The sequence below is a fragment of the Myotis brandtii genome, unplaced genomic scaffold (genome assembly GCF_000412655.1).
Source record: "Myotis brandtii unplaced genomic scaffold, ASM41265v1 scaffold802, whole genome shotgun sequence".
In the NCBI taxonomy this organism is placed as follows: domain Eukaryota; kingdom Metazoa; phylum Chordata; class Mammalia; order Chiroptera; family Vespertilionidae; genus Myotis; species Myotis brandtii.
Window position 1 is genome coordinate 1,405,073 of NW_005371230.1, and position 27,896 is coordinate 1,432,968.

General features: G+C 49.2%; 1 protein-coding gene across 1 annotated transcript in view; it reads right to left on the reverse strand.

Annotated features, from left to right (window-relative positions):
• The window catches only part of WWC2 (WW and C2 domain containing 2), an 80,419-nt gene extending 53,412 nt beyond the window's left edge, over window positions 1–27,007 (reverse strand). The window contains exons 1-2 of the mRNA XM_014531410.1: window positions 26,953–27,007; window positions 8,899–9,008 (exon numbers count right to left, since the gene is read on the reverse strand). Of these exons, the coding sequence (XP_014386896.1) occupies window positions 8,899–9,008; window positions 26,953–26,969 (127 nt within the window). The 5' untranslated portion in view covers window positions 26,970–27,007. The remainder of the gene's footprint in view (window positions 1–8,898; window positions 9,009–26,952) is intronic.
• Window positions 27,008–27,896: the final 889 nt, after the last annotated feature.

Sequence of the window (27,896 nt, forward strand, 5' to 3'; positions counted from 1 at the left end):
CCCTGCCTGGCCCTGTGTGGTGTGCATGCCCTTCTCCGGGAGCTGGAAGTTACATGACTTTTTTGGATGGCATTCTCTCGACGTTGTCACTCTGTAAGTTAAATCCAGGTACAATCGGAACAGGTGGGTCGTACGGGCTGGCCACCGTATGCTATGAGAACCTGTTCTTGACAAATTAGGATGAAAAATCAAGTTCTCAGTTTGCTGGAGTGTCTTGTGGCACGCCCCGTCTCCATCCTGAATACGCCCCAACTCGGAATTTCTGGTTGACCCCAAAGGCTGCAGTGAGTCAAAACCCACAGACACGAGGTGATCTGCTGTGACCACACGGGTCACTGGCTCTGGGAATGATGAACCTGGTGTCCAGGGATGAGGGACAGCACTCAGGCAGTGCCGGCTGAGTAGCCTGGGTCCCCTTGGGGCCGGGACAGGCCCAGGGTGACTCTGGAAGTGGCCCGGGTCAGCCACACGACTGCAAGTGCTGCCTCAGCCCTGGGCCCTGCTTCACAGTTGCTGGTTAACCAAGGGGAGCTTTCTCTAAAGTGGCACGTGTTCTGAACACTCGTCTTCACAGACGTAAGTGCTTCAATCTGCAAAAGGAGAACATCTCATGTAGTTGTGGGGAAATGGGCTAGAGTCCATGTCTAAAGAAGAGACCGGAGGGACAGCCCCTCCAGCCAAGAATTAAGGGCATCATCACCGCAGGGGCAGCCCAGCCATGTGGTGAAATGAGAACAGGCAGAGACCAGCCAATAAGAGCCTAAATGTCTCCCTTTTAACTATTCATTACAGTAAAAGGCTAATACCCAAATTAACCAAATGGAGGAACGACCGGTCGCTATGACACGCACTGACCACTAGGGGGCAGACGCTGAATGCAGGAGCTGCCCCCTGGTGGTTAGTGCACTCCCACAGGGGGAGCACCACTCAGCCAGAAGCCGGGCTCACAGCTAGCGAGCGCAGCGGTGGTGGCAGGAGCCTCTCCCACCTCCGAGGCAGTGCTAAGGATGTCCAACTGACAGCTTAGGCCTAAGCCATCAGTCGGACATCCCCCGAGGGCTCTTGGACTGCGAGCGGGCACAGGCCGGGCTGAGGGACCCCCCTCTCCCGGGTGCATGAATTTCATGCACCAGGTCTCTAGTTCATTATAACTCAGGTCTCTGGTTATCCAAACATGTACTATTTATAGTCCCTTCCGATAGTTATCTATATGAATGCAACCTGACTCAAACACAGAACTCATCCTCTAACAAATAGAAAGCTTCGTACCTGGTCCACAGTAATGGTCCCCTCCTGGTACCCACGCCCTTGCACGTGGGCTAGACCTCCTGACCTGTTTCTAGTGAACCCAACAGAGACTAAGGGACGGGACGCCACAGAGATGAGGCTCCACAGCCTGTGATGCCATCTCGCTCTCTCCCTGGCTCTTGGCTTTTTTGCTCCAATGGAACTGCCAGGTTCTGAGCCGTCCTGTGGAGAGGCCCACGTGGCAAGGAATGCGGGGCCATGGCCAGCAGCCAGAAGGGAAGGGAGCCCTGCCACAGCGCAGGAGAGTGGGGAGCAGGCCCCCTGTGGCCGTGCCTGGGCCACCTCCTCGAGCCTCGCGTGCACGATGGAGCCAGAGGGTCCAGCCAGGTCCTGCTGGGATCCCTGACCCACAGCGACCAGGAGATAATAAATGTATCTTCAGCCACTAAGTTTTGGGGTAATTTGTTATTTTGAGATACAGAATAAATGAATGAGATAAAGAGACAGCAAATGGAAAGTGTACGTGAAAGCCCAGCCAGCGTGGCTCCGTGGTTGAACATCGACCTATGAACCAGGAGGTCACGGTTCGATTCCTGGTCACGGCACATGCCCGGGTTGTGGGCTCGATCCCCAGTAGGGGGCGTGCAGGAGGCAGCCAATCAATGATTCTCTCTCATCACTGATATTTCTATCTCTCTCTCCTTCTCCCTTCCTCTCTGAAATCAATAAAAATATATATTTTTTAAAAAAGAAAGAAATGTATGTGGAAAACTTGAAATGTTTATGTTGTAATAGTTATGCTAAGATTTGTACTCGCAGTTTCCTCTCAGAATCTTTATGGGCTTGCTCTCCTCATTTCCCTACTTACCGGGGAACTGGCATACTTTCAGTAAGACACCTGCCAACAGCTGCCCGGCCACGCAACACTGGCATGTCGGTGAACGTGGTGCGATTATGACAACAACAGTCATGGTAGTAAACGGCAGCACTGGTTTTAAAAAGCAGCAGCAACCCTCGGGAGCCTGGCTTCAGCACTGGGCATGCAGGAGACTGAGCCGCACAAACGCCGACAGGAGAGCGCGCCCAGGGGCACCCGGAGGCTCCATACGGCTGAAGGCTCCGTCTCCATCAGCTGCATTTGCCGAACAGATTTGTGAATATTTATTAAATGTCAATATTCAAGAACTCTATTATACAAGTGTGGTCTTTCTGTTGTTAGTAAGACCTGGTGGCCTTGGGAGCTCACTGTAGTCTAATGCATTAAAATGTCCATGTTGCCGCTGGATGAGAGGAGCAATAGAGGACTTCCTGTGAACGCCCGGTACCTGGAGGAGTTCGCACCCACACAGACGTGACACGTTGGAGCTGGAGCACCTCTGTGAGTTAGAGTTTACCATGGAGATGACGTTCGACTCCACGGAAGAATATGCTTTCCATCTGCCGTGCCTGTTTCTGTCCCTTCCGCTGCGCTCAGGAAGAATGAATGAAATGAACAGGAGCAACTCTCCGACCTTCCTTTTTGGACACTGTCTGCTGCGTTTGTTCACAATCCGTTTCTACAGACAATCGCTGACCACCCCACACGCAGCAGGGGAGACAAGATGCCAGGCACACCTCTCCTTCCTAGAACTTACATGGAAGACACCGTGACGCGTGGATTTTAAAAACACGTAACTGTCTTATGCAGGAGGGAGTCAGAGCCTCGAGAGGAGCTGGGTAAATGCCAGGGCAGTTCAGAGACCAGGGTTTCCTGGACAGACAAGGTCCCCGGCACAGGCAGTGCCTGCAAGGGCTTTGCCGGATCCCAGACAAGGGCCCCCAGGCCCTGCCCTGCTTCTCTCTCCAGCCCCCTCCCCGCCCTCAGCGGCACCGACTTCCTTTCCTTCCTCACAAGCCCTGCCTTCCGTGGCCTCCCCAGGCCTTTGCCTCCGCTGTGGTCTTCCTTCTTCCTGGAAGCTTCTGGTCCCCCATCCCCCGGTTCTGGGGCCTGCTTAGCCCATTCCGGGGCCCACACCCCTCCCTAAGCAGCCAGCTGCCCCTTGGGATGGCAGGAGCCTTTGTTCCACCCGTGTGATGGAGGTTCGTCTGTCCACATTCCGCTGCCCTTCCTCACTTCCCCTCCTCCAACAGGGACCAGCCTGAGGCTCCTTAACCCCAGGTGAAGGGAGACTCCTGTGTGAGCCGCTGTGAGCCACGGGAAGGCACCAGGCCAGGCCAGGGCAGGGTCTCGGCGGGACTGCAGCAAGAGCGCCCCTAAACATGTGAGGTGCTGATAGGATGGATCGGACAGTTTTTTTGATGGAAGATTGTACATTAAGTGAAAAAGCAGTTTATAAAACCGTATGTATAATATAATCCCACTTGAGGTATATTTAGAACTGTGTGTGTGAACATGGAAAAGTCTAGAAGGATTCACACTAACAGGTTTAGGATACTGAGTTATCTCTAGGCTGTGTGAGTATGGATAATATTTTACTTTCTGTTATTCACCTGCATTTTCTACTTTTCGCCTATGCACATCTATTCCTCTTACAAATTTTTTTTAAAAGGGAAAAGAATAAAAGGCAAGGTAATGAGGGTGTGAATTAGGAAAATGGCAGCGGAAAGAAGGCTGAAGGACCAAATCTGAGATGATATAATAGAGAAAAAAATCATCAAGGATTGACAAGATGGTTCTACATTTTTCAAGTCAGTAACCATGAGGATTATAACATTTCAAAACAAATCATACCATCAAAGGGAAAACTGAAGAACCCCATTTTGCATCTGTTTGTTTTGAAGTTTTGACCACAATGTCTGCCAAGACACCCGGAGAATCAGAGCCAGAATCCAGACGGGAAAGTCCTGTGCGTAGTCAGGGCCGGGGGAGCCCTGCTGCGGGTGAAGGGCAGCGGCGAGAGGGGGAGGGCACACCTACGGGGAGTGACAGGACACAGGGTGTGAAGTAGGAAGAGGGCAGGTTCCAGGCGAAGGCGTGGCTGCCTGTGTCACCTCCACACCCGGCGGAAGGAACAGGGGCCACTGAGAAGAGTCCCCGACTTTGACAAGCCGTGAAATTTGTGAACATTCACACAGGAGTGATACCACTAACAACGGTTAGTCATCACCACCAGCTGTAAATTTTTTCTTTATAAAATACCTTAACAGGTTATCCTCCTAGGAAAATATAAAGGATGAAATAAGACAGAGATGAAATAGACAGGCCCCTAATGTATTTTCTTTCCTCTAGAGCAGGGGTGGGGAACCTTTTTCTCTGCCAAGGGCCATTTGGATATTTGTAACTTCATTCGCTTAGTATAAACGTACGTTGCTATGAAAAAAGCTCCTAGATTTGTGGAATTTCGCCAAGGCAACCGCAGGGCCAGACCAAATGATTTCTCGGGTTTCATACACCCCCCACCCCTGGGCTAAGGGAAACAACTCCACAAAGAGCGTCATCTACACTGGAGGATTCATCAAGCCTGACCCTCCTCCTGCTTTGACACTAACACAAGGGAGCTAGTTGGGGGTGATGAGGAGGCACACACCACCAAGCTCTCCCACTTGACAACACCCCAAAACCGCAGACAGAGGACGGAAAACACTCAGAGCCAGGCTCTACAGAGTCATAATACGCCAGGGGCTTGAGGAGGGAACTCGGGGCTCACAGGAGGACCGCATGGTGGGCGAATTATCCACATGGCGGGCGGCTTATCCGCAGCCCTGGGAGGCAGTGAGGAGTGTGGCGGGCTGGGCCTCCGAGTATGAGCCAGACACCAGAAAAGAGGCTGCGGGGGAGCAGAAAGGAGGGGGAGATGACCGAGAGGAGAGTTGAGGGAGTGTCTAGGTTTGTTGCCCATTTTTAGGTTGGGTTGTCTTTTTAATGTTGATTTTCAGGAGTCAGTCATCCGTTCCGGGTCTGGGTTCTTTGTCAGATATGTGTACTGTAAATATTCAACCAGGATATTGTATTCAGTAGTATATCCTTTAAAGTACATTGCGTGAAGACTCCATTCACAAAATCAAACACATTTCATCGTGTGAAGACTCTATTCACAAAATCAAACACACTGCATTTGCATGAAGCGCTAGGCCAGGTAAAACTAAGCTGTGATGACAGAATTAGAACACCTGGCCACACTGGAGGGGGTGGGCAATGGAAAGAACTTACTGAGGTCGTGAGCACATTCGGTATGTTAACTAGAACGGCATTTGTCCAATTTCACTGAAAAACACACTTAAAATCTGTGCATTTTCTTATATGTAAATGAGACCACAATTACTAAAGAAAAGACAAAAAATGAGGGTAGAACTCTGACCTTACCAAAAAGCTATTTACTTCTGATTTTAGTAATAATATCAAAACCTTACAAACAGTATTTCATGATTACCTTCTGGTTAGTTAACCTCCCCCACCAATATCTATACCCACTCCACATCCTCTCCCACTCAAAAGCAAACTCCATCATAAAACACAAGCCTATTACACTATCACTGCCAAGGTCAAATCTTTTACTTACAGATATTTAATGGTGGTACATAGAAATAGCAGTAAACAGCCAAACGTTCTCTATTTCATTTTTTATTAAAATAAAGAGAAAATAATGCTGAAACTATACAATGTCAAGACACAACATATGTGTGGACAGCTGTTACGAGACGATAACACCGTTTGCTCCCTCGCCGCTCCCCGACTGTCTGTAAGATTAATGAGCTGATGGAGCAGGTCCTATTAGTGGGAGAACGACTGCCTGTGCGTAATCTGGGCCCTTCAGGGCCAGTAAGTCCCTCAGGCCACTGGGATACCGTCACTGCACTAAAGCAACATGGGGGACCTAGAAGCTGATATTCTGATAATTAAGGTTTTAAATACTCCGAATGGTGCTTCCCGAAGCACAAGTTATACTTGAAATGCACTTTAATGTCTTCAAAAACAAACAAGAGGCTTTTCATCTGTGAGTGAAACGATAAGCTCTTTCTCCCTCTAACATGCAAGAGGTTATCATTACACCAGGGCCCCACGGATAAAGAAAGATGCAGCCACTGGCCTCCAGACGCTCACAAAATTTAGTGAGGGAAACACACAAATAGGTCATTTAAACCAATATGAGGAGAGACTTTTAAAAATCCCTAAGGAACTGGTACTATAGCACCTCAATGAGAAGCAGGTGGGGACCTGCGAGGTGGAGGGTTGAGTACTAGAGGGACCTTCGGGAAGCAGCGGGGCCTGGGCAGGCGGACCCCAGAGGGACGAGGCAGTTGGCCAAGAGGGAGGGCCCAGGGGCTGGGCAGACAGTGCTTGGGTCTAAAACCAACCAATGAAAGGAAGGCCAAGGAGGCACAGGGCACAGCCGCGTGCCCTCTGTTCCAGGCCAGTGGGGCGGGCAGGGCCGGGCGGGAGAGGGACATGCAGGCCTGAGGGAAGAGGACTGCACAGAGCCTTACAGAGGCATCAGATGCACCTGTCCTCTGGGCAACACCTCAGAGACCAGCTCGTCAGCATCAGCCTCAGGAAGACCGGAGTCATCGCCCAAGGAGATGTGCAGGTTGCAAGCAGAGACGGCTCCAGAAGTCCCACCCCAGGCACAGGTGAGGAGGGACAGCCAGCTAGGTAAAATAATGCCAACACCGGCGCCAAGAAATCCAAGCAGTAGGAGCCAGAGTGCTGGGGACGTCAGATCCAGGAAGACGAGACTACGGTGGGACCGGACCTCATTGTCTGTGGGGCTCGGGGACCTTGGCAGGAGCAGTTTCTGTGAAAGGAGGGTGGACGACGGACGCAGTGAAGTCCCCGCAGAGGTGGCTTCCAGCAAGTTTCACGGCAAAGGGGAAAGAGAGGACCCCAGTGGCCAAGGCATCTGGTTGAAAGATGGTTTTGAGTGTGAGTGAGCGGGAGGCAGGGAGGGAGGGAGGTAGGGAGGGAGGGAGGAAGAGGAGGGGTTGTTTTATTTGTTTTGGTTTTATGTTGAGAGTTTCCAGTGTTTAAATACTAAGACAAAACAACCACTAAAAATAGGAATATAGAAATGGTGGAGAAAATGTCAAGACCGGGAAATAATTGGTAAGGATACCAAGGAGGAGAGGAGGCTGGGATATAAAGTTACTAAGAGGGGTCTGGGGTGTGGGGGGAAGGACACCTCTTCTACTGACACAGAAGAGAAAGCCCGGAGGGGGGCTCAGAAACCAGGTCTGTACGTAGGTGGTGGAGGGATAGGAGGGAATGAATTTTCGAATTTTGGTGCCACAGAGCTTATTTCTGTTGAACCAAGACAGGTAGGTTTGTTCCTGGTTTCCCAAATTATTTAAGGGGGGAAAAAAGCTAAATTTTTATAGATAGAAAATAAGTATAAAAGTGAGATTAAATAGTTATACATTTCGGACATTCCATTGCTTTGTTTATTTGCAATGACATAAAAATGAATTATGATCAGTTAAAATGAACTTAATTTTAACAAAATTAGCCCCTTCCACCATATCATTAAAACATTTGGATGTCAGTCATTAATAATCAATAACATAGTATCATGAAAGGGTTATTACAAATACAAGAATAAAAGCTAACTTTAAAGCTCACAATTATGAATCCTTCATGGAATCTGCAGAAGCTTTTAGGGAGAGATAACGTCTCTATAACAAAGTGACATTTCTCCTGATCATATAAAAGGAGCGGAGGCAGAACGGACACGCGGCACCTGTGTTTGTGCTGAACCCTCTGCGTGGAGCTGTTCCCGCCAGGAGCACCGCGTTTCACGGGAAACCGACACACCTCTCCCTGCGAGCCCGGCCATGCCTGGCCCTCAGCCCTGCTGGCACAGCTCAGGGACCACAGTGCTGCCTGCGTGCCCGGGGCAGGCGGACCTTCACCAGCTACGCTTCTCGACAGTCACCTCCTCGGATGCCCGGCTGGGGTGAGCGTCGTCTTACTATCTGACCTTGGTTGTCTCCCAGGGGAGCGCCTCCTTTCGGTGGGAATCACTGGAGGGCGACCTTCACCCCAACCCGGCTTTTACTGGAGCCTCGCGTGGGCTCACCGGGAGACCCGAAGCCTCGCCAACCCCGCCAGCCGCACACCCAGGGCCTCCAGCCGCTGGAGTTCACACGCACACCCTCACACACATACATACACACACACACCCACACACACAATACTCACACCCTCACACACACTCACTCTCTCACACACACACACACACACACACACACCCTCACACACACACAGAGCTGCGCCATTAGACCGTACCGTGCCAGCACCACCTCGGGCCATGGCGAGGACCAGAGGAGGAGCCCAGGCTGAAGGGGCGGTGGTCATGACAAGAGGCCACCAGCCCTGCACTGAGGAAAACTCACTCCCTGCTGGGCAGGCAGACAGACAGACAGACAGACAGACGACACCTTTCTTTCTCTGCCCCCATAATCCCAACTCTACACACATGCCCCAAACTCCAAATTGGACGTCCCGTTGAATATCAGTCATGAGAGAGTGGGGGCTGACATAAAGAAACCACTCTGTGAACGGTCCCCTCTTTTGCGTGGCTCCGGATGGGGGGGGGGGGGGGGGGGGGGGGGGGCTGTGAACGGTCTCCTCTTTTGCGTGGCTCCGGATGGGGCAGGCGGGGAGGAGTGGGGGAGCTCTTTCCCATACAGCCGCTTCTCCCTCAAAGGAACACTTACTGTTGATGTGGTCGATGTAGTAGACACCAATCTGGGGGTCAAACCCGGCTTCCCAGCCCCATGGCAGCTCATCCCCAACACAGTCAGCAAACGACAAGGGCTTCGTCAACCTGCAGGAAACCAGGACAATGCACAGTGACTTTTCCCATCCAACCGCACGTCCAAATCCAGCCCCAGCCCCACGCGTGTCCACGCTGCATCTCCTCTCAGTTCTGCTGTTTCCAGAGTTTGCACCACTGGTTTGAAATCTTAAAGAAAAAAACAGGAGAACATCCAAAAAAGTAGCAATAAGTCGTAACACCCTTTAGAAAGTTCACAGCTCAACACTGGGAGATTCCTGTCCACAACAAACCAATAAGGCTACACCAGGAGCACTCCAGCTGGGAGCCCGGGGCGGCCCCGCTCTCTCCGGCTCACAGTTCAGCAGCCACCCATCCCCTCCCATCCCCTCCCAAAGAGAAACCCGCCCGATCTGCAGTCATCCTGCCAGCACCTCCAGGACAGACACCTGCCTGCCACACCGACCTCAGGCTTGGATGCTCTTAGCTAAGTTATGGTACTGAACACTCGATGGTGAGGTCCACTAGGAGTTCTTGAGAGGAGACACAAATACCTTATTTTTGTAAGTATCTTGTATGTAACAGTCATTGAACAAAAGTTTCCTTAATATTTTTTATGAATTTCAGAGACACACAAAGTATTTACACATCAATGTGGTCTCCCCTTTGAAACTGTCTAGTATCTTCTCTTTAAGCTGTAAAACCAGTGGGAAACCAGTTTCCGAAGAGAGGGCAGGTTCCAGACTCAACTGTGGCTGGTTTCCCCTCTCCCTTCATCTGGTTTCCGAGACTCCCCTGGGCTTTGGAGCAGCTCACACCACAGACCAGTGACGTCCTGTTGTGGAGTGACCAGCGGCAGTGGACACAGCTTCTAACGTCACGTGCTAGCACCCAGCATGGCTCCCACCTGCGAAATCACCTGGGACCCTCTCATCCAGTAGTTCTCAACCTTCTGGTCCTTTAAAACAGTTCCTCATGTTGTGACACAACCATAAAATTATTTTCGTTGCTACTTCATAACTGTAATGTTGCTACTGTTATGAATTGTAATGTAAATATCTGATATGCAGGATGGTCTTAGGCAACCCCTGTGAAAGGGTCATTCGACCGCCAAAGGGGTCGTGACCCACAGGTTGAGAACAGCTGCTCTAATCCATGCAAGTAAGTGAGTATCAACTCTCTCGTGGCCCAACCGAAACAAGTGCCACTTGCAGAATCACATCACTCATCAGAATAGCAAACTGCGCCATTTCCCTCAGGATGCTGGGAGGACAGCGGAACGAGGGAACCCTTCCTCCCAGGCCCGCCCGCAGCAGCCCTCCTCCCAGGACCCACGCCCCACGCATGGAAGAAAGGAAGCGTCTCTCCTCTTGGTCTTCCCTTTGCATGAAGTCCGCTCTGAAGACGGCTCCAGAGCCTTGACCTTCAAAGCCAGTGCAGCCACTGACTCGCTCCAGGTGAGACCCCTCCCTGACTCCTCTCTGGACCTCAGCTTCCTTCTGCAGGTGGGGAGCACACGGCCCTGTCCCCACACTTTACCTGCCTCCAGCGTGAATGGGAGGAGAGGAGGGGATTGCTCTAGGACAGTGGTCGGCAAACTGCGGCTCGCGAGCCACATGCGGCTCTTTGGCCCCCTGAGTGTGGCTCTTCCACAAAACACCACGTGCGGGTGCGCACATACAGTGCGATTGAAACTTCGTGGCCCATGCGCGCAGAAGTCGGTATTTTGTGGAAGAGCCACACTCAAGGGGCCAAAGAGCCGCATGTGGCTCTCGAGCCGCAGTTTGCCGACCACTGCCCTAGGACATGGTAACGGCCAATAAATGGTGATTCATACAAGCAGGATAAGTGAACTGTCTCCTGTCCGCTCCAGAGGAACCAGTCAGTCTGTCCTCACAGCCGGCAGCATCAGCACCTGGGGACTGGTTGGAAATAACCTTCCTGGACCTGCAGGCGGCCCTCAGAACCAGAACCCCCGGGGCCCAGCAGTGTGTGTCGTCTGGCCCTCCGGGTAAGGCTGGGGGGTTGGAACCATTGGCGCAGAAGCGAAGAGCTTGAAGTTTGGACCAGAGATCTGGGTCGAGCCCTGTTCTGCCACTTGCTTGCTGCACAGCTGAGGGCAGGTTTGTAACCTTGGAAGCCCGTTTCCCAATCTATTTCCTAAAGGGGGGTGTGGGGGGGGTGGAGTTTAAATGAGAACTGGACAGAAGAATGCCTGACCAGTGGTAAGCTTCGATATGTATTGGGCGAGTAAAATGGACCTCAGACGCGGTAAGCAACCTGCCCAAATAAGGCAATCTGCCATGTTTACTTTCCAAACCTGGAGTCAATTTGAACTCAATCTGAGTTGAAAAAAAAAACTGCATTCTTAGAATTGTGCTCAAATTCTATGTTATATGAACTGCCCAGGAAAATTGAGTTTTCTCTTGACAAAGGAATTGGATACTACAGCCAGACATCCCCACGCCATAGGCAGCAGCCTGGCTCCCTCGTCTACAAGACTGGTCTCTGACCACCTCGATAAGGCTGGTCAGGTAACCCCCGAGCCGGGGGACCTCGCATGGCATTCTGTCTGAGGACTCCCTTTCCCCGGCTCCTTCAGCAATGCTGTCTGAGAGGTGCGTGTATCCTAAAAAAAGGACAAATAGGAAACCACAGAAACGGTACGTTTAAATGACAAGAGGGACACTGTGCGAGTTCAGTCCTGGCGCCAAATGCACGAAGAGGCCTGGATGTGACATGAGCATAATCAACCGCCGGCATCAGAAGTCACCAACGCCCGGGACACCTGCTCAATTACAAGTCATGGGAACATGATTCTACCTGGAAAGAACCCAGTTTTTCCATCGATTGTTCAGCAGTAATAAGCAGTTTATTAGCTGTCACTGCTCTAAGGCTGGAATTACACCTCCAGGGTACGTGTCACTGTGAACTCGGTTAAAACCTCAGACGCTTCCATGCCTGCAAAGTTTCATGGGAAACTGGTTCTGCAGTGTCACTTCCAACATAAAAGCAACCCTTTATTTTCTGCATCTGGATAAACACGTATCTTTTCTCCACACTCTCTCATTCAGTAAACCCGTTAAATAAAAATGGATTCATTTCAAAATTGTAGGGTTTAATTCTTATCCAGATGACAAGGTATAAACAGAGTAACGTTCTCAGGTAGCAAACAGAATTCAGCACCGGGTTATGCTGTGATCCTGCTGAAAGGGACATATTCCTATCATACACTAAGAAGAAACACCAAACAAAAAGAAATAACAGACGTATCCCAAAATGAAAAACAATATGCATCCCAACACATACAGCAAGAGAGAGAGAAATGTCCATGAGCCTCGAAGTGTCTTCCTCTTGTTTTGCGCAGAGTCCCTGACATACTCAACCTCCCTTTGATGCTGAGGGAGAAAGGACGGACGGAGGTGGTCTGCATTGCTCCCACAATGCAGCGACATCCTGCAAAGAGCCTAAAGTTAACAAGAGCCTTTCTGCAGAATTCCAGAGATTACGGTTTGCTTAGAAACGTCCTCTTGCGCCCCGTGACTGATGCAAAGAAAACGGTAAATTGCTGCAGCTCTTTGCCAAAGTTTACGTATAAAATCTGAGCTTCGCGTGGCATTTCCCCTCCTTCGGGCACGGTCTCGTTCTTTTACACAATCTGTCACTGGGTGTTCCTGTCACGTCATGGATACCTGTGCTACGACACGTACACATATTTGCTCTTCACGATTTCGTGACGGTGAACACTACGTGTGGGCGGGCACAAGTCCCGAAAAACCGAGTGTGCCCTAACTGCACTACGTGAAAAAGCACGTAACAGCGAGAAGCCATTTTCCGGTTAATAAAACTCTTGCCACGATCCAACCCTCCTCGCCACGGTCCAAGGTGCATGTGAGAGGGCTGCTCGGCTACTTTTCCTTGGCAGCCTCTCCCGGCCCTTGTTGAGCCCATCGGCTCGAGGACTGTCACCTGTCTGATGACGACAGAATCGCCCACGGGAACTCCACGACGGCTCAGGGAAGACGGAAGGATGGGGTTTGCAATTTGAATCTTAAAGGGAGGGGGAAATACTGGAAAGATTTCCCCTCCCAATAATGATGCTGATTAGCTCCTCAAAACGACTTCTCTCTGTGTGTTTCTATGACTGTTCCAGCAGAGAAACCAGCCGCACAAAGGAATAAAAAGCTGGCCTACCCAGGCTCATGTCTTCAGGTTCAGTTTGTCATCCGTGTTGGCCCTAGGCCCGCCCCCTACAGCCTCACCTCTGGTGCAGAGAGAACTACATGAGCCCCGCTTCCTCGCGAGGGGCTCTCAGATACTGGAGCGCGATGACCTTGGTTCCCAGCTCGCACTCCTGGAACCCTAATGCCCGTCCCGCTCTGTCTCCCACAGCCTTCCCCCCCAAAGCCTGCAGCCTCCTGCCCTTCACCCCATCCCTCTTTCCAGCTCTGCAACTCCCCTCCATCCCCGGTATCAAGTATTCATCTCCTCTCACAGTTCCTTCTCTCTCCTCCCACCGGTCTGCCCACTCCTTCCTCAGATCTTCTGGCTCCTCTTCTGACATTCATTCCCCACCGTTCACTCCTTTCAACCTGCACCCTTTAACCGGGAGACTTCCGGAGGCCCCACCCAAATCGCCCTAATGCCAGCCGGCCGAGTCCTATGATTACTCGGGAATATACTTCTGAGAGGCAATATTTGTGGGCGATTCCCCTCTGTCAGAGCACCTCGCTTATGCTGTTGCTATGGGGATACATATATTATTTGCAAAAATGTCAATACTTATATTTTATGTAAAAAAGTCAATTTTTATATAATTATACTAATAATATGAAGCATTTCCTGAATGTTTGCCATGTACCACAGAGCTTCAATACATATGAGTGTGTGAGTTAAATCCTCATAAAACTCTGCAGAGCGGACAGAATTATTATCACTGATGGATGGCCTGTGCAGGAAACAGCTTCCTGGGAATCACATAAACACGTGATGCAGCAGCACACGCCTCGCACTAGTGAGCACCCGTGGTTTCCACCAAGTTCACGACGCAGTCTATGGCCACCACTCCTCAATGCACGGGCCTGACTACTGATACCCACTCAGATCTGACTGCCACCCATTCTGGAAGAAGCGTCAAGAAAGGGGTCCCCTCGGGAGGTTCTGGGGGGAGCAGCCGGGAGGGCCTGGCCTTGAAGATGACACTGGCTGCGCCTACAGTCTGCTCTCCGCAGGCTGGCTGCACAGGCTCCACCTCTACACCCCCGAGCAGGGGCGCTGAGGAGTATTCCTTCCCATCACAGGTAACAGGAAAAATACAGATCAAGGACACGCAACTCTCCCATTCTTTAGAGACTCAGCCAAAGATCAAAAGCAGCTTTTAAAAAATATTTCTCTTTTGAGTCCAGTGAAACCTCGTTCCTCGAAGGCTGTTCAAGAAGCGACCTATTCGAAAACGGAATCATTTTTCCCATTAGAAATAATGTGAATTGAATTATCTGCTCCAGACCCCCAAGTGATTCCATGCTTCAACCTTCCTTATATGCAGTGCACGTCTAATGTACTGTTTAATTTATAACTAAACACGTCTTTTATTAAATGTACAGACCACCCGTTACTAGCCTTACAGGAACATTCACCTATCGCTGCCTGGGAAATACTCTCACTGGCTAGCCGCTTTTCCCTTATCCAATCAGCAGAGGTTTTCTACCCCTTCAAGGGCTGTGGTTGCCGTGTTGTGGGCACTTGCACATGCGTAGCAACATCAGCACTCTCGGTGGCCTCTTTACGTTTTAAAACTGTGCTAAGCCTCCATTTCGCCGGAACAAAAGCATTCTCTCCTTCATTTGTTGCCTTTGAGGCGCTTTTTGTCATGCTGGGGTACCTTTTAAAATGTATTTTTAAAAAGAAAAGAAACAGAAAGTATCAAGCGTGGATGCGGGTGGGAAACATGGGAACCCTGTCCATCGCTGGTGGGGATGTAAAAGGCGCCGTGTCTGCAGAAGACGGGACGGCAGTGCCTCCAACAGCTAAACGCAGAACTGCTGTCTGACACGCAGTTCCACTCCTGGGCACAGACCTAAAGGACCTGCAGACAGGACCCCACACAACTGCATAGACACACACGTGCATGGCAGCGGTGGTCACAGCAGCCAAAAGGTAGAAACCACTCGAATTTTTGTCATTGGATAAGTGGGTACACAAACTGTGGTGCATGCATGCAGTGGGGTATTATTCCCTGCTACAATGTGGATGCACCCCAAAACATGCTCAGTGAAAGCAGCAGACACGGGGGTCCCCTATAGACTGAAGTATGACTGCACATACGTGGAACAGCCAGGACAGATGGACCCATGAGGACAGAAGTATGTCCGTGGCTGCCAGGGGCAGAGAGGGGCACAGGGAGAGAAAGGACTCTGGGCGTCTGGAGTGAGGGAAACGCGTTGAACTAGCTCGATGGCGCTGGTGGTCGCACAACACTGACTACACTGTGTCGCTTTAAATTAATTTGTGTTATGTGAATCTCACCTCAATAAACTGTTGTTTTCACCTTCATTGTTGAGAGTATTACAGATGTCCCTCTTTTTTCCCCCACTGCCCCTCTCCACCCAGTTCCCGCCCCGCCCTGCCCCAGGCCTTCGCCACCCTATTGTCTGTGTCCATAGGTAATGCATGTATGCATATAAGATCTCTGAATAAACTGCTTTTTAACAGTAATAAGTTCGAACAATGCTAAGACTCCAAGTGAATAAAATATTTCCACAAGAGGAAGCAAGATAATAAAAACATGGGAAAGTGTTCAACTTCACTAGAATAAAACAAAACGCCAAACGAAACAATAATCGGGCTTAATTGTAAGCTTACGCGACTATCAAGTTTTGTTTTGTTTTGTCTCAGTAGTAATAAAACTTAGTTCTGGTGAGGATGTGAGTAATCAGACACTCATTCTTACTGGTGATTCAGTAACTTGATACAATCTTTTTAAGAAACAATTTGGCAGTATGAAAAGCCATTCACTTGTTGATTACTCGTAACCTAGGAATGCTATTCTCACACGGTGCTCGGCATCCTGTCCCACCTGGCACCCTCAGGAAGGCTCAGCAGCCACACACGGATGTCCCGCCCTCCAACCCCAGCTTCTCCTGGGCCCGGCCCTGCTCTGCTCCCCGAATCCCCAGCACATGCACATGCCTGACCCGTAAGTAGTCATCAAGTCATCCATGTCGACTGAGTGCATGCACCTTAGACAGGAAGACAGCGATGAAAACAACTGTATCATGGAAGGATGTCCACTTGTTTTTAACTTTCCGTTTATGCATATGTCATGGTAAGTGCATTTACCAAAAAGAATATGAGGGCTGATATGAAGTTGAACATTGTTAAACGTGTTTCCTGACCATGGGACCAGGTAGGAGAAAAATCTTTCAAGACCGCATCGGAATGAATGGTCCTGTGATAGTTTAGTTTATTCTCATTTACTTTTAGGCATCATAAGTGAATAGCCAAGTAGAACACAGAATCTTAGTTCCAAGGACATAAAAGAATTTACCTCAGGTGTTTCAGTAATTCAGAAGGTGCTGCTTTTAAGTGTTTACCCTCCAGAAGCAAGCCTCGCGCTCTGCAAACACTTCCACCCCTACCTCTCCTCTCTCCTAAGTGCCAAGAAATGTTTGCTTGTGGGATCATTTGGTTTGGGAAAATAGTTTGAGAATTTAAGTGGCTCTGCCGGCAAAGAAGGCAGGAATGTCTGAGAGGAAGAAGGTTGAAAGATTGTTATCTAAACAAACGAACCAAGATCCACCAAGACGGTCTCATTCTCCTACGATGGCTCCAACAACCCGCGGCCATTATGGTTTCTGCGCAGGGAACGGCTGCTCCGGGCCAGGTCTGGGCCGAGCCTGAGCGTCACCCTGGAGGCCGGGCCCTGGCACCCCGCTAGGCGGAGAGGGCCTTGTTCTGCTCAACCTTCCTCTTAAAGAGGTTCATCAAAATGAACCTACATCACTTTCATCAACGTAAGGGACTGGGAAGACGGTGTTTTAATGCCTAGAACCTTATTCCGTAGGCACAATCCCAGTTAACACGCTTTCATTCCCAGCTATGTTTTTTCTTAAGTAAATATATGCATGTGTAGACTGATGCACAAATAACATGATACACATTTTGGCAAGATTAGTATTAAACTAAGTAAACTACATATATACTATAATTTTGAGTCCTGCTTTAAAAGACACAGGTATTACATTCTCATTATGAGGAATACACAAAATAGGATAAACTTATTAGTAAAGTCCCTCTTTCATTTCCCTAAAGAATGCTGTATATATATTCCAATATTTTGTTATCTTTTCAGTATATAAATTCACATACTCTACAAAGCATACAAATAGGCTGATACTATGTAAGTTTTCCACAACTTTCATTAGTTGGCATGCAAGTTAGAACCCTTTCAAAGATCATACATATAGTTTACCTTCATCTTCTTCTATATACATTGAGTAGATTACAGTCTACCATTCAACGGATAGACACTAGTTTCCATTTCTTTCAAGAGAAACTAATGTTTCAATGAATATGCTTGTAAATATTTTCAGCTGTTAAGTATTTTCAGCATGAATTTCTGGCAGTGAGTCAATGAGTATATATACTTGTTATTATTTTTATTACATATTATCAATCCTCAACCAAGGATATGATTTTACTGATGTGGGGGGGGGGGGGGGGGGAGAGGAAGGGAGGGATGTAGACGTCTACAAATACTAAGCATCAAGAAGGAAGAAAAGCATCCAGTACTAACAAGATGCCCTCGTGAACACCAGGAATTCACGAGACAAGCTGGCAAAGGGCGGCAATGTCACCTCAGGGCTCAGAAGCGGGGCCTCTGCCCGTCAGATGCCAACTCCAACTACTGGAAAACCTGCCGAGAATGAGCCGGGAGAGGGAAGGCACACACGGGAGCAAAGATGCTTTTATCCTCGCGCTCCCCCTGCCGGGAGCATCCTCCCTCCACCTGCTGCCTCCCTCAGGCCTGGTCTTTAGATTCTCCTTCCTCCACAGGTAGTGCCAGCGCCAACTCAGGGAGCCCTGTCCCCTCGGCTGTCACTACTGAAGGACACCAGGTGAGCTTTGATGGGGGAGGTATTTTCCTACTCAAACTGGTCCCTTTCTTTAGTTTACCCGGCCTTTCAGCTCGTTGGGCTCCTGCTGGCTTTTCCTCTCTGTATTCCAGGCGCGCTGGGTCAGCATGGCACTTGGCTCACAGAGAGTTGTTAGAGAAAACGAAAAGCAAGTGGTTTCTAGCCGGACGCTCTGTGGAGATCCAGGCTACTTAGGGCCAACATCTACCTGATCATTCGGGGTGCCTGAGAGCCACGTCAGTGTAACTCGGAGAAAGCACAACCCTCCACTCCCTCAGCCCCAGCCAGTTCCCCCGCCCCTCCCTCCCCAGACTACACAGCTCAGAAAACGACACGATCATCCACCCAGATGCTCGGTCACAACCCGGGAGGCAGGCACCCTCGATGCTTCCCTGTCCAGCACGCCCCACACTGGATCCACCCTAAATCCTGCAGGCCAGACCCCCAGCATGCAGCCTCGGCCCACCCAGCGTCCTCGGTCCCCTCAGCCACGCCACCAGCACTTCACGCCTGCACCGCACCCTAACTCCCCACTGCTGTGCTCCTACTCATCACCCTGCAACCCATTCTCCGCACAGCAGCTGGCGTATTTCTTTTTACATAAAAGTTTAGTTAGAAACTACGGGCATCCGTCCTCCTTGTAAAACAGTAAGAGATCGCCGAGAATGCTCAGGCTCGTTCCCTCTGGCCACCAGCTCCTGTGCTCCCCTCCTCGCAAGCAGAGGCTTATGTCCAAGTCGCTGAGGCCTGCAGGCTGCCCTTTACGCAGCAGAGCCGTCCACGTCCATCTAAAGCAGCGGTTCTCAACCTTCCTGATGCCGAGACCCTTTAATACAGTGCCTCATGTTGTGGTGACCCACAATTTCATTGTTACAAATTGAACATCATTAAAGCATAGTGATCAATCACAAAAACAATATGTAATTATATATGTGTTTTCCGATGGTCTTAGGCGACCCCTGTGAAAGGGTCGTTCAACACCCAGGTTGAGAACCACTGATCTAAAGGAATCATGTCCATGGCATCACCAGCTGACTTCTGGGATGTGATTAGCGTGGCTGGTGTCTCTTGTTTACTGCTAGCCTTTCTTCCTCACCCCACAGCCCGGCCGTCCACCACGGGGTTCCCAGTGCCTAGAACACCCTGGTGCTCATCCACATGTGCGACCCCGTCCACCCGTCAGCTTTTCGTCGGAAAGCACCTCCCCTGGCCCTGAGCACCCACTGACACACAAACCAGAAGAATCACAGATATTTTTTTTAAAGCTCGAGGGTTGGAATTTCAAGAATCAAATATCAGAAAACTAAGACATGCCCCTGCGCAGCCTAAGGGACGGCTAACGGGCTGCGATCGATCCCATACCTGGCACTGGCTCTGCTGAGCACGCGATCGGGCTCTTACGCCTCGTGGGGAGGCCTTCCCTGGCGGCATTTCCTCAAGTTCTCCTGCCCGTTTCCCTCTGGCGCAGCGCCAGGTCCTCTGAGCACTAAACATTAGACGTATGGAATGGCAGGAATGCCTGATAGCTATACAAACTGCGGAGACCAGCCCTTAGTCATAAACAAAAATGCATGCTCTTTGACCTTCGACTCAAATTCAACTGGAAGCAAACAAGACTCATGAGCTGAATGCCGGCTCAGGGTGCATGCGGAGTGGGTGGGGAAGGCTCTAAATATAGCTCCTCACCGCTGAGGAGTTAAATACTGTGTATTTATCTAAAACGTTAATGCACTGCGATCGCAAAGCGCTGCTTGGTTACCTCTTAGATTAGTAGCACCTGAGTTAGAGAAACAAGCCATTCAAATCACTTGATAATCACACATCCATCTCCGTATCTGGGCCTCCTCTGGAGGTATTTCCCCAGTTCTGTAGGGGCTGGTACAGTTCACGATCTTGCCTTTCTAAGGCCACGCTCCCGAATGAGAGAAGAACAAGGAGGCTGGACGACACGGGACAACCAGCGAAGTGGGATGGGCCCTGCGCGCTGGCAGTAAGTGGAGACTCCGTGCGCCTACCACGCGCAGCAGGCAGAGCGCTGACCGGTCTGAACGGGAGCAGGTGACACGGGTCCAGCACCTGTTGTGTCTGAATGCCCCGAAAGGAGGTTATAATTCTGGCAGCAAATTGGTGACAGGGACATAAAATGTTAAACCAATGGGAAAAAAGAGACAATTATTAACTATGGAGAAAACCAAAGGAAACTCGATTATAGAACATTAGGTTGGTCATCCGGAAACAACAGTCACACAGTCATAAAAGGGTACACACCGAGGAGCGATTTCTCTACCAGGTGATACCATGCGCCAAGGTGATGGGGGAGGGAAGTGTGTGGACAGTGGGCAGGGTGCCGACTGGAAAACCAAGACATATGAACATGTTATTTAAAAATACAGAGGTAACCACGAAGGAAACCATTCAGTAGTAGGTGTGGTTGGCTCGGGGGAGAGAATCGGGTGTGGGAAGGGGAACGGGTTTGCCTTGGGAAACCATTTTGTGTTTATTAATCATTTACAGAGACAACTTTGATTAAAACAAAGTTATAAAATCTCCCATAAGTTTCCAATTTTAATGTCAAAAGTCAGAAAACTTTATCGGTTGTCGCTACTCACTGGTTCAAAGTTATCCCTAAAGAAATCTCATACATTTTTAAAGTTACGTTTGCTCAAAATTCACATAAAGCACATCTTCTGTTTCTCTAAAGCACATAACCTATTACCAAAGTAGTCTTTTAGTGTAAACTAAGTTGCAGCGAACCTTAAGATTGAAAATGTCAGTATTATACAGTGGGGCCTTGACTTACGAGTGTCCCGACTAACGAGTTTTTCGAGATATGAGCCGTCTCTCGGCCGATTTTTTTGCTTTGAGTTGCGAGCTAAAATTCGGGTTACAAGCCAGCTTCAGATACCCCACTGCTAGTTGGCACAGCGAACGTCACAGTGAACGCCACAACATCAGCCCAGCATCACGTGTCTCACTCGTTCACTTTTGATTTGACATACGAGTAATTTGAGTTACGAGCTCCATCACAGAACGAATTAAACTCATAAGTCAAGGCCCCACTGTACCTACTTCTTCTAGCTTTTGTTTGGAAGTCGCGTTACAGCCAACACAGAGATGCCAGGTAATGTCTCTGTATTGTACCCTTGGCCCGGCCTCGAAGAGGCTGCCGTGTAACGGAAGGACACAGCTCGTGAGGGTTACCGCCCGGCAGTGGAGCTGTGAACCCTGTGGATGGAGCGATGAAGAAATGAAGGCCGTTTCCCCGGCTGCATCTGAGCCGGTGGTCAGCAAGCTCCGCTCTCCTCACCGACCTCCGCTCTCCATTTTGTAAAGCAGACAAACGAAGCAATCTGAAGAAAGTACTCTTTTAAGATGTCATGACACAATGACCCTCTCTCTGCCCTCTTGTTTCTAGCATGTGCCCAATAAACAGAACTAAAGATCGTTACCCATGAAACGCTAGGTCCCAAAAGTGCTTTCAACGTCTGAGGCTCCACCTGGCTCACTCCGGGGGCTGTTTTACCCCCTTGTCCTGCCCTGGGCAGTCTTTACCTGTCTCTGAGCTGCCTCCTTATCATCCACCACCCACCCCCGCCTTGCCCACAACCAACACGCCAGGACCTCAGAGCTGACAGGCTTGCCCACGGCAGCCCCTGCGTGTCAGGCATGTGCAGGTCCTGCTCACGGGAGGTTGGCCACGTTTTCTTTCTATACACCCTGACCTGTCCCCCATAGCGACGTCCTGTCTGCCTCCTCGCTCTGAGGGCCGCAGCCAGACGATGGGTCAGAGGACCCAGTATTTCCTGGAGCGGAAATCATCCTCTGGCCAAGGGCACAGCAACTGCTGTCCACCTGTTTTGCCTCTGCGAGCTACTAAGCGTCTGGAAGAACCCTCCAGCATTATTTCTGCAGCGGCTTTGTGTTCATTTTTCCAACCAACCTTCTATTCGCTAAGTAACTTGAAAACCTATTTTCCAAAGGAAAAAAATCATCCTTTTGAAGTGCACTCTTCTTTTGAAGCCCAAATTGGTGCCCATGTATTGATTTCATCGTAATTTTTCTACCTCCCTTAACATCTACCTGTTTAAAGTAAACTAGAATCAGGTTTCAAAGGTGTTCCCGGAATGGAAACATAAATCTACATGATATGTCTGTTTGATTATGAAACAATTCATGATTGAGTAAATCACTGGTTTAAGAGAAGTTGTAGCACTTGATTTATTTACAACAGGTCTTGAATCTCCAAAATGAGTTAACTCTTTTAACACAAATTCAATGTGACATAAACAAATTGGGTTTGTATGCATACAGATATTCACCCCATTGTTTGGGTATAGCATGGTAACTCCAAAATTGTATTCTCATAAGATTTCTCAGAAGGACATCCAAAAACATAATGATAAAAAAACTCAACTTTCCATAAAGGTATAAAAAACATACAAAACATACTGTCAGTCTCCCTTAAACCTTAACAGCTAGTAACACATCTAATTTCAATGAGTATCCATAATTATTACATGTAATTACAGTAAAATATAGTTCTCACATGCCAATGATTTGGGAAGCTTGTAACTTATTTGATGTTTTGTTCATTTTACTATTTCAAAATGGTTTTAAAAATACAAAGATACTGACTTAATACTTCATGCTGTAAAGAGATGAATTTCACATTTAACAATAATTTTTTAAAACTCTTGTATTTCTTCACATACCATAATTTAAAACCCCATTTCAATATGTGAAAATGGTATCCAATGTCCTTTTTCATTTTTATCCTTAAGGATTTCTACCACAGCCAGTGTTCACTCCAACACACAATGGCATACAGGGAGGGAACGATGGGTTTAACAATCTCCCTTCTTTTTTTCTTTTTTTTTAAATATATTTTTATTGATTTCAGAAAGGGAGAGGGAAACAGAAAGAGAAACATCAATGATGGGAGAGAATCATTGATCGGCTGCCTCCTACACACCCTTTACTGGGTATCGAGCCTGCAATCTGGACTTGTGTCTTGACCGAGAATCAAACCTATGACCTCCTGATTATAGGTCAACGCTCAACCACTGAGCCATGCTAGCCAGGCCTTTTTTTCCTTTTTTAAAATATATTTTTATTGATTTTAGAGAGGGAGAGGGAAAGAGAAAGAGAAACATCAATGATGGAAGAGATTCATTGATCGGCTGCCTCCTCACGTCCCCTACTGGGTATCGAGCCTGCAACCCGGACATGTGCCCTGACAGAGAATCAAACCTATGACCTCCTGGTTCATAGGTTGACACTCAACCACTGAGCCACGCCAGCCGGGCAACAACCTCCCTTCTTCATGTTTGCTCTCTCCAAAGCCTTTCTAGGCACTAGAGATTTAAAAAATAAGCTTCAACAGCCTTGAAGTAGAGTAGACCTCTTTACTCTATCACAACTAAGCCGAGACACACAGACCCTGATGGGACTGGGCCGAAGTTAATCACAGAGAGTCCCCCAGACACGGCTCCGTGGTGACGTGAAACACCCAACATGAAGAATCAGAGCGCCAGGTGCCCACTGGGCTCTGCCACGGCTGGCTGGGGAGCGTCAACTCGGAACCACCCCTCTGCCTGCTGGTTCTTCACCCATAGAGCAGCAGGGTTTGAGTCAACGATCCAAAGTCAAGCATGCTCTGAAGCTTAATGATTTTTTAGATTCTGCAAAACTTCACCAGAACTGTGGCCATTCACGTCTTACTTTCCCACTGACCTACATAGGAATCTAAACGAGCCTTAATTGGCAGTCGCCCCTGACCATTTTGTTTTAAACCCAACAGAGTCCTGTGCTGTATCAGGCAGGACATACAAGGGTCTTTTTAAATCTTTAAAAACAACAACTGTTCACTGACTTCCACTGCTAGCTACATAGACTCCAAGGTGTCTGGTCTGCTTTGGGACACGCAGCATCTGGCCTCAACCCGCCTTCCCGCCTTCTTTCCAGGGATTCCCTTTGCTGTTCCGAAAGCTCCAAACTAAACGTGCTTTTCCTAACTCCACCAGCGTCTTCTCCTTGTTGCCCATGTTGTTCTTGGTGTCATCTTGACTGTCCTCTCTCTCCGCAGAGGCAAGTTCCACCTAATCCTCAAAGACAGGGAACCACATACTTTATCATCCAAACTGGGACAACACTTTTAAAATATATTTTTATTGATTTCAGAGAGGAAAGGAGAGGGATAGATAGAAACACCAATGATGAGAATCACTGATCGGCTGCCTCCTGCACGCCCCCTACTGGGGATCAAGCCCACAACCCTAGTATGTGCCCTGACTAGGAATCGAAACGTGACCTCCTGGTTCATAGGTCGATGCCCAACCACTGAGCCACACCGGCCAGGCCAAAGTGGGACAATTTTGAGTGAAAGGAGATATTAATTGGATGGGACAAGGGATGGTAGCAGTAAACTGGGGCTTAACACACAGACGGAACCCATGAGGGCTCTACACAGAGCCCAACCCAAAAGCACATCTACTGGATAACCTCTCCCTCCCCTAAAGCTCGTCACACTTTACATTTACACCTCCTTTTGAGTACTGCTTTTGCTGTGTATCTGAGCTATGTGCCCCACAGGCTAACCAGTCTGAGGCCTGCATGAGTCAGCATTACACTTCCCACAATGCCTCACTTGTAGTGGTAGGTTCCCAATAAACACTAGATGCAGAAATGAGCTGTAGGCATGTCTAACTCTCATATATGGAAGTCGCTGCTTCAGATCAGGGCCTGCCTTTTTACATCAGCACCAGCCACGGAGAAGAACCACACTCCATGGCCACACCCAAGAGTCATCTCACTCAGAGATGTTCAAACTGCGATGGCGCGTGTCCTGATAGGAAACGTCCCTGGTCACATACGATGGCATCCAACCACGTGGGGCCTTGTTCACAGCTCCACAGAACTCTGCTTCCCATCGCGAGGAGGCGTCCCTTGAAAAGCGAGGCTCCCCTTCAGGAGCTTCTGATCATGGGATGGAGGGCTGAGACACTACCATGACCCCGCGGGGGCTCTGCTTCCCATCGCGAGGAGGCGTCCCTTGAAAAGTGAGGCTCCCCTTCAGGAGCGCTTCTGATCACGGGATGGAGGGCTGAGACACTACCATGACCCCGCGGGGTCCACTGCGCCGCACCCCACAGCACTGCCTCTCTTCCTGTCTTCAGATGGCGACTACTTTCTAGCTCTACATTCTAGACACCTTGCGGTTCAGACCCACACTCACTGATCCCGGTGTCCTCCGGAGTGCAGAGAATAGCACACATAGCACATACTCAACAAATACTGAATTAATATTTAAAAATCAATGAGTACATGACTTGAGGCTATGCAGCAACGAAAAATAAGAACTCCATGGCCCTGCTGAAGCGTGCTTCACCTACGCACGGATTCAGACCTGCTCCAGCCATGTATTCTAACTCCTTAGTGTGCAAAAACCCGGTGAGGCCATAGGAGTCCCCACTTCACAAGACACTACGGTTCACAGGAACGAAGAGCGCTGTCCAGAATGAGCTGCTTCGTGATGGAGCCAGATCTCGAATCCAGACACTGAACAGCAAGGCTGTCTTGATCCACACGGGAACATCGCAGTGAACTTGAGAGACATGGCATCTACATAAGAGAAAATATCTACACGCCCCTCGTTACTCTCGTCCCTGAAGTCCACAGGCCACCACAGACAACGAACTGCCCCGCGTGTTCTATTAGTTTTCTGAAAACAAGAGGGAAAAAGCTTTCGTTGGCCGCTTCTTCCAGCCACCGGTATAGACAGACCTGGCTGTGTCAAAGTAGGGAAAAACAGAAGCAACATAACTGAGCGAAAAAAAGAATTTAACACACTACAGGGCGCGGAGTGGACAGCCCAAGGGCCGCAATACCAGTCTTGCACTTCGTTCCTCACAAACACACATGGCACTATTGCTACATGAATGTACTGAGTTTATTTTTGGGTCAAAATAAATGAAGCCCTTTATCATCCAGAATGTCCACCCGGAGATGGACTTCTTTACTAAAACAGAAAGTCTTATGAATTAAACAAAGAGCACTTTTTAAAAAATCAAACACTTATTTTTGTCCAAGTGCATGTCATTCTACCCTGTATTCAGACGCCACGTACAGGAATTGGCTGGAAAAGGGAAACGCACGCTCGGTGCCAGCTTTCAAGGCTCCTTCGTTACCTACACGGCTCCTACATTCTTTCTTTGTAACAGTCATTAACTGTAAGCCTCCGCGGGCTTCCTTCCCATTTGCTGCAAGTCTGCAGGCATGAGAAGTATGTAGCATTTATATAACAGGAAATGTCTAAGAGCATTCTGCTGGGACTTCCTTCCCCCACACCCCCCTCCACGCCCGTTCCTTAAACTGCCTTCCAAAGGCCTGCTGTGTTCTTTCAAAACTAAACTCGAGTCGCAAATAGAAAGAGTGTGCTAGTCCTCGGTGTGTGTGGACACATCGCCACGGAGGCTGCTCGGAGCCCCGCTCAACGGCTCCTCTCCCTGGCACCTGAACCTGAACGCTCGGCCGTGTCCATGCCATGCTGGTCAAACATGCTTTGCTGTTGTTATCAGGGTGGAATTTGGGAGGAAAAGAAGAAAGCTTACCAACCCGGCTCCCCATTCTCCACATACCAAGCCCTGATCAAGAGGCCCTTGCAGCGCTGGGCACGATTGTGGTTCTGACTCTCGAGTCACCCCCACCCACCCTCATAGCAACTCTGCCCAACCGCGGTCTGAGCTCCCAGGGGCGTTTCCCCAGGAAATGGGAGGCTCTGAGTGGAATGGAATGCGAAAGGCCCCGGCTCAGGGCGTTTGTCCCTGGTGTACGAGGAGGAGGAGTGCTCACACAGTGCCTACCTGAGTCTACCGTTCATTCCTTAGGAGGACACCTGACAACAGTCCCTAGTAACAGTTCTTAGTCCTTCTGGTTGATTAAATGTCCAAAATGTGCCTTTTCTACAGGATAGCATTGGACAAAAAAGTCACTCTGGTCATGAGCATGTGGGTGTCGCCATGCCAGGGGCAGTCACATGGAACTGGCACGCAGCCCATCATAAATGGCCTGGTTTTTAAAAACATCTAGCCAGGTCCCCAGAAGCCAGCCAATGTCAGGGATGCCTAGAAGGTCTGGCCCCACTGAGGACATCCTCACGAGGTGGGCCGAGCTGGCCTACCCCGGCCTGTTCAGGGCCACACCCACAGGAAGGACGTCGTCTGCCCCTCCAAAGCCACACGTAGCACACAGCTCCTCCCCGCCAGAGCAGCCTGGAGTAAGAGCTTCCCAAACTGCCTGGATTAAAAAAGAAAGAGAAAAAGAGGAATCCCTAACTTAGTTCTACCTTTCTTTGTCTTTTGAAGATCGACTCCCGATCTCTTCTTTCTGTTCCCATTACGTTAAAACACACACACACACAACAAACCAACAATGACAAAGAAGCATAAATCACATAATGCAGAGGACACGGACCTGCAGAAAGTCACATTTTCCCGTAACAGGGAAGTGAGGTCACTGAGTCTTGCTAATGAAAGAGCACAAGTGAATTTCTCACATGGACCTTTTCATTGCTCTTCACAGAAATTATTTCGTCCAAACTGCAAGAGAGAATCTTAATTTCAGGTCCATTTTCTCATTACCCTAAAAACCTCTAAAAGTACCATTTTGTTCAACTGAGTCAGTCCCAACTGAATAGCATAATTCGGTAACGTGGCTGTCCGTAGGAACACTGATTTCATTTTATCTAAAATTAATACAACCTGCAACAGCCGAGCCCACCACCCACTCACCTTGCCACCTGCTGCGA